Raw genomic sequence first — 16240 nt, 5'->3', positions numbered from 1 at the left:
CGATGCCGAAAGATATAGACAATAACAAATCCTCGGTGATAGACTTAAACAACAATTATGACATGTTAATATACGTTATATTAGAGAAGGGTTGACAAAAAGGACATTTGCCTCCTTCCTTAAAGCGACCATATCCATAAATTCTTATACTCCAGAGCTATTAACGGAGATTAATAGAGTTGTAAGTAACAGATAGCTAAGGTGTATTTTAGCAACAATTATTTGTTATTAGCGTTTAAATCAACCTCTAATTGGATCGATTTTTTTAAAGCTAATTCGACGATTCTCTGCTATTAAATTAATTCCTAAAGAGTTCAATTAATTCTTTAATTATTATCATCGTTTCCAAATGTCAAAATTCGATTTTTTAAAACAATTAGACACGTAAAAGATGTAATTTTAGAAGATTATCGTCTTTTAGTTCGAAAAGAATGGAAAAAATGAGAGTTTATATCTCTTTGCATTTGCATATTTTAAAACGCTTTTAAACGATAGAGAGTTTATGTTAAAAGGATTTAAATCTACGATTTCTTTCAGTAAAAGCGCATATTCGACATCCTATACGAAGGATTTTCTTCTATAAAGGTGAACAAGTATAATACTTTTCGGAAAAGTTGCACAAAGCAAAAGTTACCTTTCGAATCGATCTAATGCTCACGCGAAACTTCCTTTCCCACCTCCAACGAAGTGGAGCGACTCGATTGCCTAGGCTGATTCAAAACGGCTGAATTCAGAAGGTGCCACAGATCCGGTACCAGTCAGACTGTCGGAACCAAGAGAAGAGCAGACGTCTGACGAGCTGATCGTATTAATCAGAGTCCAAAGGATCGGCTTGTTGCACGTGGAGGACATGTCACGTTGTCAGCTACCATTCATGGCTGTGCCCAAGTGGTTTCCTTTGATGATAGGATCGTTTCTACACATTGTCGGTAAGGCAATCCGCTTATTTTTCTTCGATAATCGTAAACGCGCCAAAGATAACGTAACGATATCTTCGTTTCTTATCCTATTCATCTTTTAATCAATGGAGTTTTCTAGAGAGAGCATTCGAATGAAAACACAAAGATTCAAAGTAAATTAATCAATGTTCTTTAAAAATTAAAAATATATATTAAAATGGTCATTCTCAAATGTACAAAAGTTTAATTGAATGAGAGCAATTTGAAATTTGAATAGGAGAAAAATCAATTTGTATTAATAATTTTGTTTTAACGTTTAAGTAAAGAGGAAAAACCATTAAAATAAATGTAAATTCTTCTTAATGGATTGCTTCTGTTTAGTGATCTTGTGCTACCCGATTTTAACGTTTAGCGATTGTATTTCTGCCAAACGAAGTCATTCAAAGTTCTTCCTTAATATTGTTAACGATTTGGGCATTAAATCAGATTTATTAATCTTCTTAATCGATTAAGATATGGTCGACCATTAAAAAACGATTAGAAAGTAGCAAATTCGGTCCGGTAAATTACTTAATGCGATAAAGTCGGAGTAACATTCGGTGGTTATGTTATTACCAGATTAATAACTATAAAATGTAAGCCAAGCGGAGGGATGCGACGTTTTAATTTGAACAATTCTAAAATTTCGCCACCAATACAGGTTAATTATAATTGAAATCTTTAGTTTTAACAAAATTTCGCTTAATCATAAATTATAAATAGTTTGAGGAATCGTTTTTGAAAGATTTTATGTGAGATTCCGCGTATAATGCGCACTCAATACGCATAATCTACGATATCAAAAGATACGCAAATTCTGATCTATATCCTTTTGAATTTAATCTAACGACTCAAAAGCTATTTATAAAATGTATTTATATGCAAAAATCGTGCGAGTAAGAAAAATTTCATCGATCGAAAATCGAAAGTTGAACAATTAAAATACCAAGAAATGTAGAAAGTTGAAAGAAGTATATATTTATATGTATAACAATTACCGAATGAAAATTGAATGTTTCCAAGAAAAGTTTTATCGCAACCGGACCACAGGTGTTCGTAAATGCTTTCCAATCTCTGCTCTTACCTATTCTTGTTCTTTAATATTTGAAATGAGATTATTTTCTTGTACTGATTGGCATGTCATAAACAGAATGATGGCTGTCAATACCATTCGCCTTTTCTTACTTTTGGCCACATATCTTACATTTCTGGATCGTTTCAATGAACGAACGAAATGAGATATGTGCAGGGCGTAAGAAAAGACCTTAAATGAATTCGTACAGAATAAGTTACCTTCTCGAGATACTTTACATTTTACTTTAATTCAAAAAAATCTATAAAATTTCCTCAATAGCTCTTATGTTAAAAAGTATGATTTGTGGTAAGAAAATCGCATTAATCTAAGACGATTTGGAATTTTTTTCCTTATTAAAATACATCGAATTTTTTCAAATTTTATCTTTATATTTTTGTTTAAAATTTAGTCAAACGTAGATGAGAAACTATTAAAAAAAACAATGTATAAATATATATAAGAAATATATTTTCTCGTCTATCCTACTCTCATTTTGCTAAGGAAACTATTGTGGTAGATCGTTATCTGCTATTTTGTTATAAAGGAATGATTCTACTGCAGAAAAATAACAAAATAAGCAACATTAGAGCGACAGAACGGACAATCAATTGCCAATCAGTTTCTTGCTGATCAGCCTATCCAACTTCTAGTTATATGTTTATGTTGCAGGTGTAACACTAATATTGCACCGAAAGTAAATAAGAAGTTTCTCAGGAACCATAAACTATATTCTAATCAAAATTTAGTATACAAGTTTATAAATTTTTGAAGCAATTTTTAAATATTTTGTCGTAACAAATTATAACAGAATTTATTGAAGTTTAAACAGAATTTTAATGAAATAAAGATTTTTTTAAAATTGTTTATTGGGCACGAAATTTAAAATACGAAACTATTATTCTTATTTATTTATTTGTTTATTTTTTAATTTTGAATAAACTTGGTTTACTATTATTTATTAGCATTTCTACCAAGCAAACGACGTATAGAATTTGGATAAATTTATCACGATGACGGCTTGTCTCTGGTGGTGATGCCCTGAATAAAATGTTAGCAGTAAACGAAAGGCATAAAAAATACACAAGAAAGATAAACAAATGATTGAATATCTTTATTAGAAACAGAACAAAATTCAAAATTCAAACGAATATACTTTATATACCTATATACATCTTGAAACACGTAAAAACGAGAAAGAAAAATTTCAAAATGAAATATAAAAAAAGTTGCAGGAAAAAAACTGTTAAATTACGTTTCCAATTCAATATTAAAATAAGAGACAAAAATTCACGAATAATTAATAATTTTAGAAAGTAAAGATTGATTTTTTCGAACGTGAACATTTCACCTTCAACATAAAATTTCAATAAAAAGATTAAACATGGGTGGTTCTAATAGGAAAATTAATTATATAGAACAGTTAAGTATGTTTATTTTAAAATATTTTCGTGATATATATATATATAATATATATATATAAGATTTTTTTCATAGAAAGTTGTATGTGTTGCACGCATCACGCTTGCATCGTGAATACGTGAGAAATAAAGTAAAGGTGAATATGTAATAGTACTTTGCAATAAAAACTGTCATGCCAATATAATAATTGGCATGACATTGAATTAATAATATTTATTTATTTATTTATTCGTTCTTTTCAAATATTGAGCTCACGAACGAAGAGGAACACGAAGATTAACTCACTGATTTCAATAAGAAATGTTCAATGTTTATTTTTTAATTAAATGATATATTAAATTAATTCTGGTTATCAAAAATATATCTAGAACAAAAAGCAGAAATTGTGGAAATAAAAAAAAAAATTGAAATTCAAGTACATTAAATAAATATAATTGTTATGTTTTATAATTATACTCGACAGATAATAAATTATCGATGTAATTTAGAAATGTTCCAAATTTTACTGGATATTTTTTCCTTGCAAAAATAAAAAAAAACTCATTGCTCTTTGATCTTTTTAAAGCTTTCAACCAAAGAAAAGAAGCAAAAAAGAGGGTTTTTACTGTGTACAGTCACAGACACGTCTATTAAATAAACTTTCTTTTATTTTTATTCTCCGTAGGATTTATTTGATAAAAATACAACTCATCATTTTTTTTTCTTTCTGAGCGAGAGAAAACTATAATTTTTGTTGTGTTTTTATGGATTAATTATATGATATGATTTATAGTAAGTCAAAGTAATAGTAGCTGTTTAACATTAGTAAAACACTTAACGTAGTTTAATTTTTTTTTTAATGAAAAACAAAGAACGGATTTTTAATGTTAAAATCTTCAGTTTTCCAATATTGCAATTCAGAAACTATAATGAATAAGAAAGAAAAAAAAAAATATATTCCAAAAGCTGTTAGTAGAAAGGAAAAGAAGAAGAAAAAAGATTATTCAATATTTTTTCTAGGTTACGTGACTAGGTATTGGACAATGTCACGACAGCTTAAAGTTAAAAGGATTGGATCGAATTTTGACCATTTCTCCAAGGCAGACTTTGTATCAAAACGTTGTTAAACACTCAATTCATTTCTGTTTGAGTTGATTAATATAGCTTTAATACTGTTATAAATTTCGAGTTAAAAATAGAGGCAAAAATTCCAGAGTTCACTTTGATTTTTGAGGATATATATATATATCATCTAGGAGCGATGCTTGAAATTTAAATTATTTATCTTAGTCAGAGATGGAAATTAGGAATAGAGCATAGTTAGGTGAAAGGATGTAAATACGTTTAAAGAAAGAAAAAAACATTGACTCTGGTGTGTTTTTGTTGATGTAAATGACTAAAAAGAAATAAAACATTTTTTGTCCTGTCAAAATAATTTAAGAACTCGATCCGACTCGATAAGTCGGAAAATAAACCGATTAGATCGAGAATAAGAAGAAGAAGAATTCCCTAACTGGCGAATGGAACAGGCCCTGAGCAGATTGAAAGTTAAAACTTACAGAAGGAAATATACTTTGTCACAAGAATGTCTCCTGTCAAACTTATCTCTTGTAAAGCCGCAGAGGTTCAGATCCAAACGTTGTTGTCACCAAAAAAGATGAAAACAAAGCGGTGTTGTCACAAGCCGTTTGCTAAAAATCTCATCTGATGTAAAAAGTGAAAAACAGCTCGAATCTTTCGGAATTTTCCAGAAATAGTTGGCTACTTTTGTCTTATGTATACATACAATAGTAACCTTTTAGAATAGACGACTATTCCCTTTCTAACAATCGATAAGAGAGACGTATAAGATCTCGTTGCACAATCTAGAGGTTGTTTACTAAACCCTGGCACGACTATGTTCTCTTATTTCCTCTGTAGGACCAAGTGGTTGAGGTTTGAACCGAAGAAGCCGTCGTATCGATTTATACCAACCTCATTCTACCTAATCCTTTAAACGACCCCGTTTCGTTTCACTGGGCGGTAAAGCTATGAAAATGAAAGCATCTCTGTCGACTAGTCTCCTTCTTCTCTTATACCTTCTGTGATCCTAACACGCTGTTCTTTTCTCCAATATCTTCTTTTGTATTATTATATTTTTCAATCTTTAAAAGTTGTCAAAGAAACCTATAAATGCATTTGTGTAATTCGTGGTTTTTTTCAAACCTTTCATCTCTTTCCATTCTTTCGATATATGTGTATACGTATAGACAATTTAAATAGGAAATTACTTCTTTTCTAAAGGAAAATATTCTGATATTTTTGAAGAAAATACAAATACCTTTATTCGTGTTTAGTAATAACGTTTACTGCTATACTTCGAAAAGTTTTTGACAGTAATAAGCAGTGGAAAGTTTGATAAATTATCACTTTTCTTACTCGAGAGATTTCAAACTTGTATACATACCAAGGGACATAAATATTTATATAACTGTTATGAATAGCTAAAACGAAACTAGAAGAATATAAAATCATTTTAACTATTAAAATTATATACATTTTTATAAAAGACAATTACCGTAAAAATTACTTAAACGATACAATCTATAATCAGATATATAATTAAATCATTAATTAGGCGAAGACCCTTATCTTATTATACTTATAACTCCCACTTGATCATGAATTTCTTAAAAATTCAAAGATAAAAATAATTTAATTAATTAAATTCTTAAATATAAATTTTAAAATAGCCTCTTTAAATTATTATAAATAACATTTTAATATTAAAACAGCTAGACGAAAACAGTTAAGGTAAGTATTATTCATATGATAAACAAAATATTTAATAATTTTAAAACATTACGGCATTGTAAAGAGTAAGATGAGGATGAGAACGGATGCTGCATCCAAAAGGAAGAGATTTATACAAAAGGAACAAAGTAAACACGCATGGATATAAAATATGTACAAAGCAATCTAATTTTATTATATAATCGAAACATGTACTTGTTATAGGATAGAAAATCTCGTTTATAAATGTATAACGAATATTTTTTTTCCCTCCCGTATCAACATTTGTTTTAGCATTTGATCTCGTAATGTGTACCCAAGCACAGTTCTGTTATTAATTGTGCACAGAAAATTGTTGATACAATGAAATATTTCAAGAAAAATTGTGTAAATAAATAAATTATTTGTAGTGTTTTTCCCTTTTATATATTTGGAATAAAGTTCTAAAATAAAAGGTAAAACTTTCCTTTTATTCTCTTAGGAATTATTGGATTATGAGGATGGATCGAATCAAATTGTTTAGAAAAAAAGCCGAAAAGTTTAAAGTTTTTTATAAAATAAATGAAGAATGAAGCATAAATTATATTAAATCCATCAAGATTCTAGAAAAATAAAAAAAATCTGCTTATTTTAATTATAGATTATGAAAGAAATATAGGACTTAATACTTAATTAAGATGAAATGAGATCACTAAACGACTCTATAATGATTATAATCGTGTTTCGTAATTTTGTAACGAGCCAAAAAAACGAAAATTATTTAAAATTTTTATTATTCTTGTAGTCATAAGTATTTAATATAAGAGAGATGATAATATCTGTTGATTATTTTATTATTTATGAGGAGGGGAAAAAAATGAAAATTTTCCGCATAATAAAATTAAATAAAATCGATTATAAAATATTTTTTAAAGGAGAATAATTAAATATTTTAAATAATAAATTAATTTTAGGAACAATCATATAAGCTTGAATTTTTTCTTACTGAAAAATAAATTAAAAATTTTATTCTTCGAGTGGAGCGATGTTATCTTTTTTCTCTTTTCTTAAATTATCCAATATAAGTTATGAGGAATAAATATATTTTTTCTCTTGATATACAAGTACTAACGAAATTTAAGTTGTTATAAACAATAGCGAACTTTGTAACAATCTTATAATCTCATTTCACACGAAGAAACAGTTGAAAATTTAAGTATAGAACGAAAAAAAGGGAACATTTTTTGGGGGGAAGTACGCGTAACACCGTTTCTGACACGAAGCATCTTTCCCACTACGACCAGTAGAAGATGCTCCTCATTCCCAGCATCAAATGTAATGTCACCTTTTGAGTTTCAAATGTATTTTCTGAAGTATTCCTTTCGTCTTCTTTCATACAGTCAAGATAGTTTTCTTTCCTATTGACTTTTCTTTGAATTCATGAATATATAGTGAAAATATCTACCATATTCGAGTGCGTAACGTACTCTATTCAACTAAAGAACGTATTACGTTTACGGATCAATGGTTTTCTTCTAAGAAAAGACTTGTATCGCTTCTAGCAATATTCCCTCGCTAACTATTTCGTACGCAGTTTCGACACCGTGACAAAGCTTTGATAGCTCTATCTGATAGTAATTGTTTCCTATAGTTAAATTCTAAAAATCCTGGATCTATCCTCCAGATATTGCCGAAATTATCTACATATTTTAGTAAACACATACGTGATATTTGTTATTTATTCTTTATAACGTGTAATAAAAAGGAAAGGGATGAAAATAATCAAATTTCTACATCTTCAAAATGTATTTTTTCCCTTTCTTTTATATTAATTTTTTTTGGAAATGTTTGGTCCAGCTATAAATATGATTTAAGAAAATATTTCAATATTTCGTGAAGAAATGTTAAAAATATCCAATCTGAGAAATATTGCAATAGATGGCTTGATGGAACCATACATATATTTCATAGTGTCAAAAATGGATACTTTATACCATTTTTACTGCCTATATAGACATATAATCATCTGTATAGAATCACGTAAAGATATTTAGAATCAAGATCTACCATTTGGATGGAAGATATTTTTACTTTTTACTTATTTTTTCTTCTAGGAAACATATTGATTTTGTTATTTTAAATCCGAAATATATCTATATGATTTATTTAAAAGTAAAATAAAGCCATAAAATTCATCCTCATCAAAATTAAACGTTGAAGATTTTCGAAATTGGATGGGAATATTTTTTATTATGTTAAAGTTTTAAATAATATTAAGTTTCGAATTAAATATTTAGAATTTATTAATTAGATTATTGCCAATCGTAATTATTTATAGTTAAATTCATTACTTGTTTAAGCTTTAGTATGATGTAGGAAGTTATATTTATTTTCAATAATTAAAAATATATGTTAGTGAAGAAAGTAATTAAAGATAATTTTGTTTTAATTGCCTATTCAAGATTTCTATAAATTATATTTTTTAGAAATTTAGATGAGAAAGAAGAGAGAGGAGCATTTTATTTATTTACTTATTTGGCTCTCAAGAGAATTATGAAAAAACTTTTCATATCAATTTTTGGTGCACGTATTAAAATTCATGAATTTATACTAAAGAAATTCAAATAAGTCAACTTATATATATATATATTTATATAATCATTTCTCGTGAAAAATTACAGTATATAAGCATGTTTTTTTTAATATAGGCTACAACTTTAATGTTTCTCTAAAAAAAATAAAATAAAGAATTACTTATTTCCGAAAAAACGTATGTTAAAACATAATTTATATCAATTTACTTAAATTTAATTAAATAATAACACCAAAAAATTCTATTGTAAATATCTAAAACGTAATCATTAATATACTTTTATAATTCACTAAGCACACAACTTTACTGCAAATTAAAGATGTACTTAATAATTTAGTAAGCAGAAAACAATTATAAACATAATTATCTAGAAAATAACAATCTATGGAGAATAAACTAATAATTTTCTCCTCTTTAATTAAGCTTAATTAAATAGAATTTAAAAAAAGAAAACAAAAATTTACTCATTTTCTAAATTTTGACTAATTACATAAAAGTAAAGTAATAGGTAATAATAAAAGATTAGTCAAAATAAAAGAGTTATAAATAATGATAACAACGTAAATAAAGCTATAAACGGAGAATTATTTTCAGTTAAATATTCTCTTATTCTCTTTCAAATCATTCATCTACTGTAATTCCCTCTCGCAAAGGGAAAACTAACTTTTATTCGTTTCTGTCATTAAAGAAGGATTATCAAACAAACTGTTGCTGGAATATAAAAATGTTCCTTAATTATGCTCAAAGTACAACAGTTTAAATACTGTCTTCAATACAGACGATAACAAAACTGTAATGTTATTACATAATTATTAGTCTCTAGTATGACAGAAAACAAGGAGCAATTCAATCTGTTTAACCACTAACCTAAAGGAGATATTAAGTATGTAGGGAAAAAATTCTTTTTATCCCTGTAAAAAAAAGAAAAAATTAAATAAAAAAATTAAAAGAAAGACAAGATACGCTGAGAAAGAAGAGAAAATGAAAGTAAGAATAAATGAATAATTCATAATGCGAGTATGTTTGCCTCAAGCTTTAAGATATGAAGAGGATAATATTGAAATTGGTGTCGCAGTAACTTTTTGATGATAAATTAAACGCTCGATTTCTTTCTCATTGTGAACAAAATAAAGAATAATCTATCTGAATATAAGCATTGAAAAAATCGCAAATCAAAATAAAACTCCATGTTTATTACATATATTAAAATAACAAATTAGATGAGATTTTAATGCAATAGTCTTTTCCATTTTCCCCCCTTTCTTTAAAATATTAATAATAATAATAATTTAATTTATTTCCGTTAACACCCTGGAGTATCTTACTTGATTTTTTATTCACCTAATAAATTTTAAATCAAAATTTTAAACGAAAAAAAAAAATAAATAAATAACACTTATATATATATATCCTGTTTAGAAAAGCTAATATTAAAATCTACAGGGGAAATTGAGAGAGCTTATTTATGTATTATTTATTCGTTTTACAAGTTGAAAGTGTATATCTTTAAATCTTTCAAGTAATTTAGTGGTGATTATTCTGTAAATTTTTACTATAAAAGCACTTAAAAGCTTATATATATATTTTTTTTCTCTTTTTTAAGTGCTAAATTTATTTTTATCTACATTTATAAAATTATTTGTGCATATTATTAAATATTAGTTTTTATATGTAAACGTATCCAGTTTATTTATTTATTATTATTTTTTTAAAGAAGGAAATCTTATATTGAAAGTAACTTTTGTTGTAATAAAACAATGTACTCGTTTCGAATTTTTAAAAGTTATTCTCATTGCAAAATAGCCTACAAACATATAGCAAATAAATAAATAAAAAGTTTCTATATAAAGAAAAAAAAAATATTCTGAAAAGATACAAGAGGATAAGGGAAAGGAGAAGAAGAAAAGAAATTAAAATACGAAAAAAGAAGCATCTAGTACGATGTTACATAAAGAAATAGAACCAATATCGATTCAGAAAAGATAATGAAAATAACAATAAAGTGAACAAAATAAAATTCACCAAGAAAATTCTGTGAAATATTCAGATTCCTTTGAACGATGCTGTTAAATCTCCAAAGAGAGAAAAAGCAACTTGAATAATTTTAACAGCATATAATAATGTTGTACTTGTAAAAATAAACGTTTTCGCTCTTCAAATGTATTCTTGGTATTCGTGAATTTTTTAATTTTTTTTTATTTATTTATATTTTTATCCTTCATCTCGTGAAATTTTGTTCATTCCTCCTGACATCTACGACAAAACGATAAACCAAAAATAAAATTAAATTAAAAAGAAACAATTTATGTAAGAAAAAAAATGAGAATAAGAAATATTCTAACCAGGATTTTTCAAAAATGAAATTACATTTGCGTGACAAAAATAAATGTTTGAATCGAAAGATTATCGTGTCTCAATAATACTGAAAAATTATCAAATGTGGATAAAGATGTAATTTAATAAATATATTCGACTTGATAACATTAAAAAAAATTGAATTGGATTTAAGTCGTATAATAAATATTTGTTATTCAGCTTAAACTTATTTATTATTCTGGCTTTAAGAAGTTAATGCTATCAGGGATATCTTCTAACGTATCTAACGTCGTTACAGATAATTTTGCATGCAAACGTATGTTAAATAAATTATTTTACAGAAATCAGAAATAATAAAATGTAAGATTAAGCATTAGTAATAAAGAAAAGGGGCCAAAAATTTACTAAAAATGCTGATATAAATGTTTCTGGTAGATTCTACATCTTAATTAAAGTTTATCACTCAGCAGGAGAAGCAAAATGAGTAGTTATATATGATATATGATCAGTTTTTCATCCAAGTATGATCCAGCTAAATCCTCAAAAATATCACCTCGTTTGGTTTAATTATAAATGCTACATTTCTACGACAAAAGGGAAAAAAATCTCATTGAAAATTTAAGAATTTTAGTATTATTCATCTTGAAACATTCATAATATATATTTAAAGAAAAAAAAAAAACTAAAAATCGTATGAAATTAGTAACAATTTATTGAAATCATTCAAAAAATTCCCATTTGTCTTCATTTTCTTTTCAATAAACTTCATATCTATTCTATAAAACAGCAAAAAAATTAATTTATAGAAGATAAAATAAGATTTAACAGAAGAAAATTTGAAAAAAATATTAATTCTGATTAGTTTATCACACGGATATTTGAATATATTCGGATTGTGTAATAAAAATTCTTATCTTCATTTATTTAATTATAATTAAATAACGGTAAAATCAGTAAAATATTGTCTAAAATATAATAAACAAAAGTTTAATATAACGCCTTCCTAAATAACACTACCCACGTAAAGCGCCAATGAATACTTGTTAATGGATCTTTCCCATAAACATTTCATAGAAATTCTTTCAGTATCTTCGAATTAATAAATGTACGATTTTGTATTATATTGCACTAAATCACATTTCTAAACTCTAAATTTGTGTAGTATTCGTTATAATATATAAATTTTATTGTTTTGAGATGCTTCAGTTTAGCTCCATATTCGCTTCAATAGTAATTTCAAAAAACAAATGGTGGCACTAAATCAAATCTTGAATGCATTTCATTTTATTATATTATTTAAATTTCTGTAATTTAGTTACAAAAAAATTTGAATATCTTATCATAACTTTGAGTTATTTAGAAATCTCTAGAATTGGATTGGATTGATAAGATAAGGCAATGCAGCACAGAGACAATTTGCAAAGGAGTGCCTCCCGAGAGAACTTTCTATGAGAAATTTTCCCATATTTAGGTAATAGAAACGTGAATAGAACCTCAAAAAGTCCACGTGGCCAGCCCATTGGTGAGGCGTGAACCCACGACTTCAGTGGTTTTATACGCTCGGCTCTAAAATTGTTTTACATAAATAATGTTACATGAATTTTAAAGATTTTTAAACTTAAGAAACGTTTACGTAGTTTATATTTACTAATTAATTTATAATAATTTTTAATTAGCTAAATGATAAGGTATGAATTCAATCGTTCAATGTAAAATAATGGAAAAAATAAAGGAACAAAATTATAAATGCATTGAAGTAAATCCATAAGTATAAGTAGAGGAAATATAGGTCAAAACTTCAATTTTCCTTCATTTGATTAACTGATAAAATATCGAGTAAGCCATTAATCAGGATTAATTAAAACAATTAATCACGATATCATTATTCTACTTCATAACAGCGGTTCGTTATAGCTTCATGGGCGCATAGGAAAATTTGAATTAGGGGGCCTCATTTGCGGTATTAACTTCAGATATTTTTCTTCGGGGGAATTTTTGGAGGAAAATATTTTCTTATAAAAAAATTGGTTTAAAGTACCCTATTCGTGGGACCCCAAGAATTTTCCTTTTTTGCCCATAGTGCCACTGCTTCATAATAAAATTTTTTAAAGAATTATTGCTTTATTACGATTAAAAAATATTTAAATGATAAAGTTCAGTAGGGAATTCTTACTAAAACATTTCTAAACGAATTTTTTAAACGTTAACTAAATAAAGGAGTATTTTTATAAATTATATTTACTGAGGAATTAAATAAAAGAAAACAAAATAAATACATTTAAAATTCAAAATAAAATTTTAAGAAATTAATTTCATGGCGGTGAGTTTCAATTTTCTATCCATTATCGTCAAAGTGATTGAAAGAACATTTTTACTTAAAAATAAAAAAAGGAAAAATAAATTCTGATTAGACCACTTGCAAGTTCGCACGATGCTCTTGGGAATAACGTGTAGATCCATCATTGAGCATCTAAAAGTGGAACATTTCAAAAGCAGAGAAAAACAAAACATTCCTAGACTAATTTATCAAAAATTTCTAGTTTATTTTCTTACGCTATGGCACCTACAATAATAGGAATAAAACCTTTTCTACCCTTTACCAATACGAATAAAACAAAGATTTTATTCGCGAAATGAATTTTTATAAATGGAAAATAAATCGACAGTAGATACTGTAACGATCAAACATACATTATTATGCAACGAAGTGAAATAACTTCAAAATGAAATGCTCTACTGCCCGCATCAATAAACCCGTATCATACAGGATAACGCGAATTTATAAAGGATATATAAACTAGAAAAATAAACATAGAACGTAAAATGAACTCTTAAGTGAAAACTCCTGTTCGCAAACATAATGCTTCCATCATAGAAAAAAGAAAAAGAAAAAAAATTGATAATGTAATACAAAACTCCGAATTGAAATTCAGAGCAATGGAAGTATATATATATATATAAGTTATATATATCTGTATACAACTCTATATGTGAAAATACGTGAGAGTTAGCACTTTACTGATAATATATAGCTTGTATCAGTCGACGTGGACTATCAGCCTGGATCTGTTCTACCCCAGGGTACACGACTGGCATCCGGGATGGAAAGCTCACTGTGAGCCAAAACTCTGAAATTCTAGTCAGATAGGAAATACAGAGAGAATAGTAAAGTAGAATTGAGTGAAGAATGATACAAGAAGCGTGAATAAAGGATTAAAGGAGCCCTTTAGGATTTCAACTTTGGACCACATACTGACGACAAAATTGTATCTACCATATTTTTTAATCAGAGATATATATATTTTTTAATATTCTCTTTGATGTAAGGTTAAAATAAATTCTGATATTAAAGTATAATAGCAATGGGAAATAAAATTCGATACTGGCCATACATGACTCCATTACGTCCAGTCACGGAGATTAACGAATTTTTCTAGAAAGATAATAAATCATCTTTTGTCACGTATCTTGCGTGTGACTTTTTTTTCCCCTGTTCGTAAAGTAAAAAGAAAAAAATAAGTTTGTTTGGTTTCAACTTCCAAACTTTTCCAAATAAGTTTTGAATTTTTTAACTTATTTTTCTAAGTCGAACAATCTTGACAAAAATCGAAGAAACATTTTTTAAAGTAAATATTGAATGAAATTATAAAAAGTAAGTTTCTTGTATTTGTTCTATTTTTGAATGTGATTTTTTTAGAAAAAATAAACAAATAAAAATTGTATTATTAAATATAAATAAGAAATTATATAAGAATTTTAATAAGAATTCATCAGAATTTTGACAATTAAAGAAGAATTCTCTTTCTTTTTTTCAGTTTTTCAGTAGTAATTTAAAGAAAGTTTTCGAAATAACTTAGTGGAGGAATTAGTTAAATAATATCATAAATAACAACGTAATTAAATAGCGTTCGATTCTGTGGTAATTGGAAAGGCTGTGAATACGATACTGAGAAGGAACTGTGAAAGGAAATAGGGAACAATGACGAAACGGTAGAGATAAACAACCTGTCCATCAGAAAAGAGCAGAAAGAGATAGTGCAGCGGCACCTGTCAATTTAACCTCTAAATCAAGACACTACTTAATCCTAGCTGCGGTTACTTCTTGATAAATCTCGGTCAGATTACATTGGTTTGTGGTTCTTGGTTTAACAATTCCTGATACAGAAAGTTTGCTATTATCTTCAGTAAGTGTATCAAGATAGTCGTATGCCAAAGACAGGTGCAGCAGTGCAAACTTAATCGTGTTATCATATGCATCGCGATAATGTCCATCAGATTGCCGAACTTCTTTCCATAAATATTTTAATAGATTATTTGCTTTTCGTAAAGTGAAAACAAATGAATTCGTTAAAATTATTCGAGCGTTTTCTTTGTTTCAATTTACAAATTATGCTGGAAGCGATATAAATTTTAATTAATTCAAGAAATTTCGTATCCAATAAATTATTTTATTGATTATGATATCATTTCTAATACAGATATTTGTTAAACTATACCCTAATATTGCATGTAATGCATTTTATTAATGTAAAATGTGTATTTTACACATAGAATTTCTAACAAAACGTAGAATTTCTAACATAAAACAATTATTTTCATTGATATACTGTGAATTGCATGCTTTTAATTCGTCATTATTATAGTTTAAATGGTTAGTAATTTGAAATATTCTTTAAATTATTACTTTTAAAAACTATTACTATACATTTAATAAGCTTTTTCATGCAAAGAACTATAAAGAAATCAAGAAAACTGTGTAAAAAGTATCATTTTTGAAAATTTTTTACGTAAAAGATACTTAATTTTTCTTAAGATTTAGTATTTTAACATAAAATCTATGAAATAATTCTTTTACAAACATAAAGTCTTAATATTTAAATTATTATATATTGTGCTTTTAAAAATCACAAATTTAATATTTGTCCTTTCTTTGATTTTTAATTTAAAAAAATAAGCTAAAAATTAATTTTTACATCTTCAAATATCCAAAATATATTTACTGTATACGTTTCATTAACTTAATAAAATGCAATTAAATTTTTTAATTAAAACAATACAAGTTAAAAAAGTTGCTAATTAGCAGAATACAATTACTTGAATATAATTAGGTACAATTTAAGTTTTTATCATTTCCTCTTTGATTATCACAAACATTAAATTTCTAAATAG

General features: G+C 26.6%; 1 protein-coding gene across 1 annotated transcript in view; it reads left to right on the top strand.

The window, feature by feature from the left end:
- The first annotated feature begins 749 nt into the window (after positions 1 to 749).
- The window catches only part of LOC136984740 (uncharacterized), an 80513-nt gene continuing 65022 nt past the window's right edge, over positions 750 to 16240 (top strand). Inside the window, exon 1 of the mRNA XM_067281840.1 lies at positions 750 to 929. Within this exon, the coding sequence (XP_067137941.1) occupies positions 851 to 929 (79 nt within the window). The 5' untranslated portion in view covers positions 750 to 850. The remainder of the gene's footprint in view (positions 930 to 16240) is intronic.

Source organism: Centruroides vittatus, unplaced genomic scaffold, assembly GCF_030686945.1.
Source record: "Centruroides vittatus isolate TY-2023 unplaced genomic scaffold, ASM3068694v2 contig_927, whole genome shotgun sequence".
Classification (NCBI taxonomy): domain Eukaryota; kingdom Metazoa; phylum Arthropoda; class Arachnida; order Scorpiones; family Buthidae; genus Centruroides; species Centruroides vittatus.
Note: the sequence above shows the minus strand (reverse complement) of the source record. Positions and strands in the feature narration are given on the sequence as shown.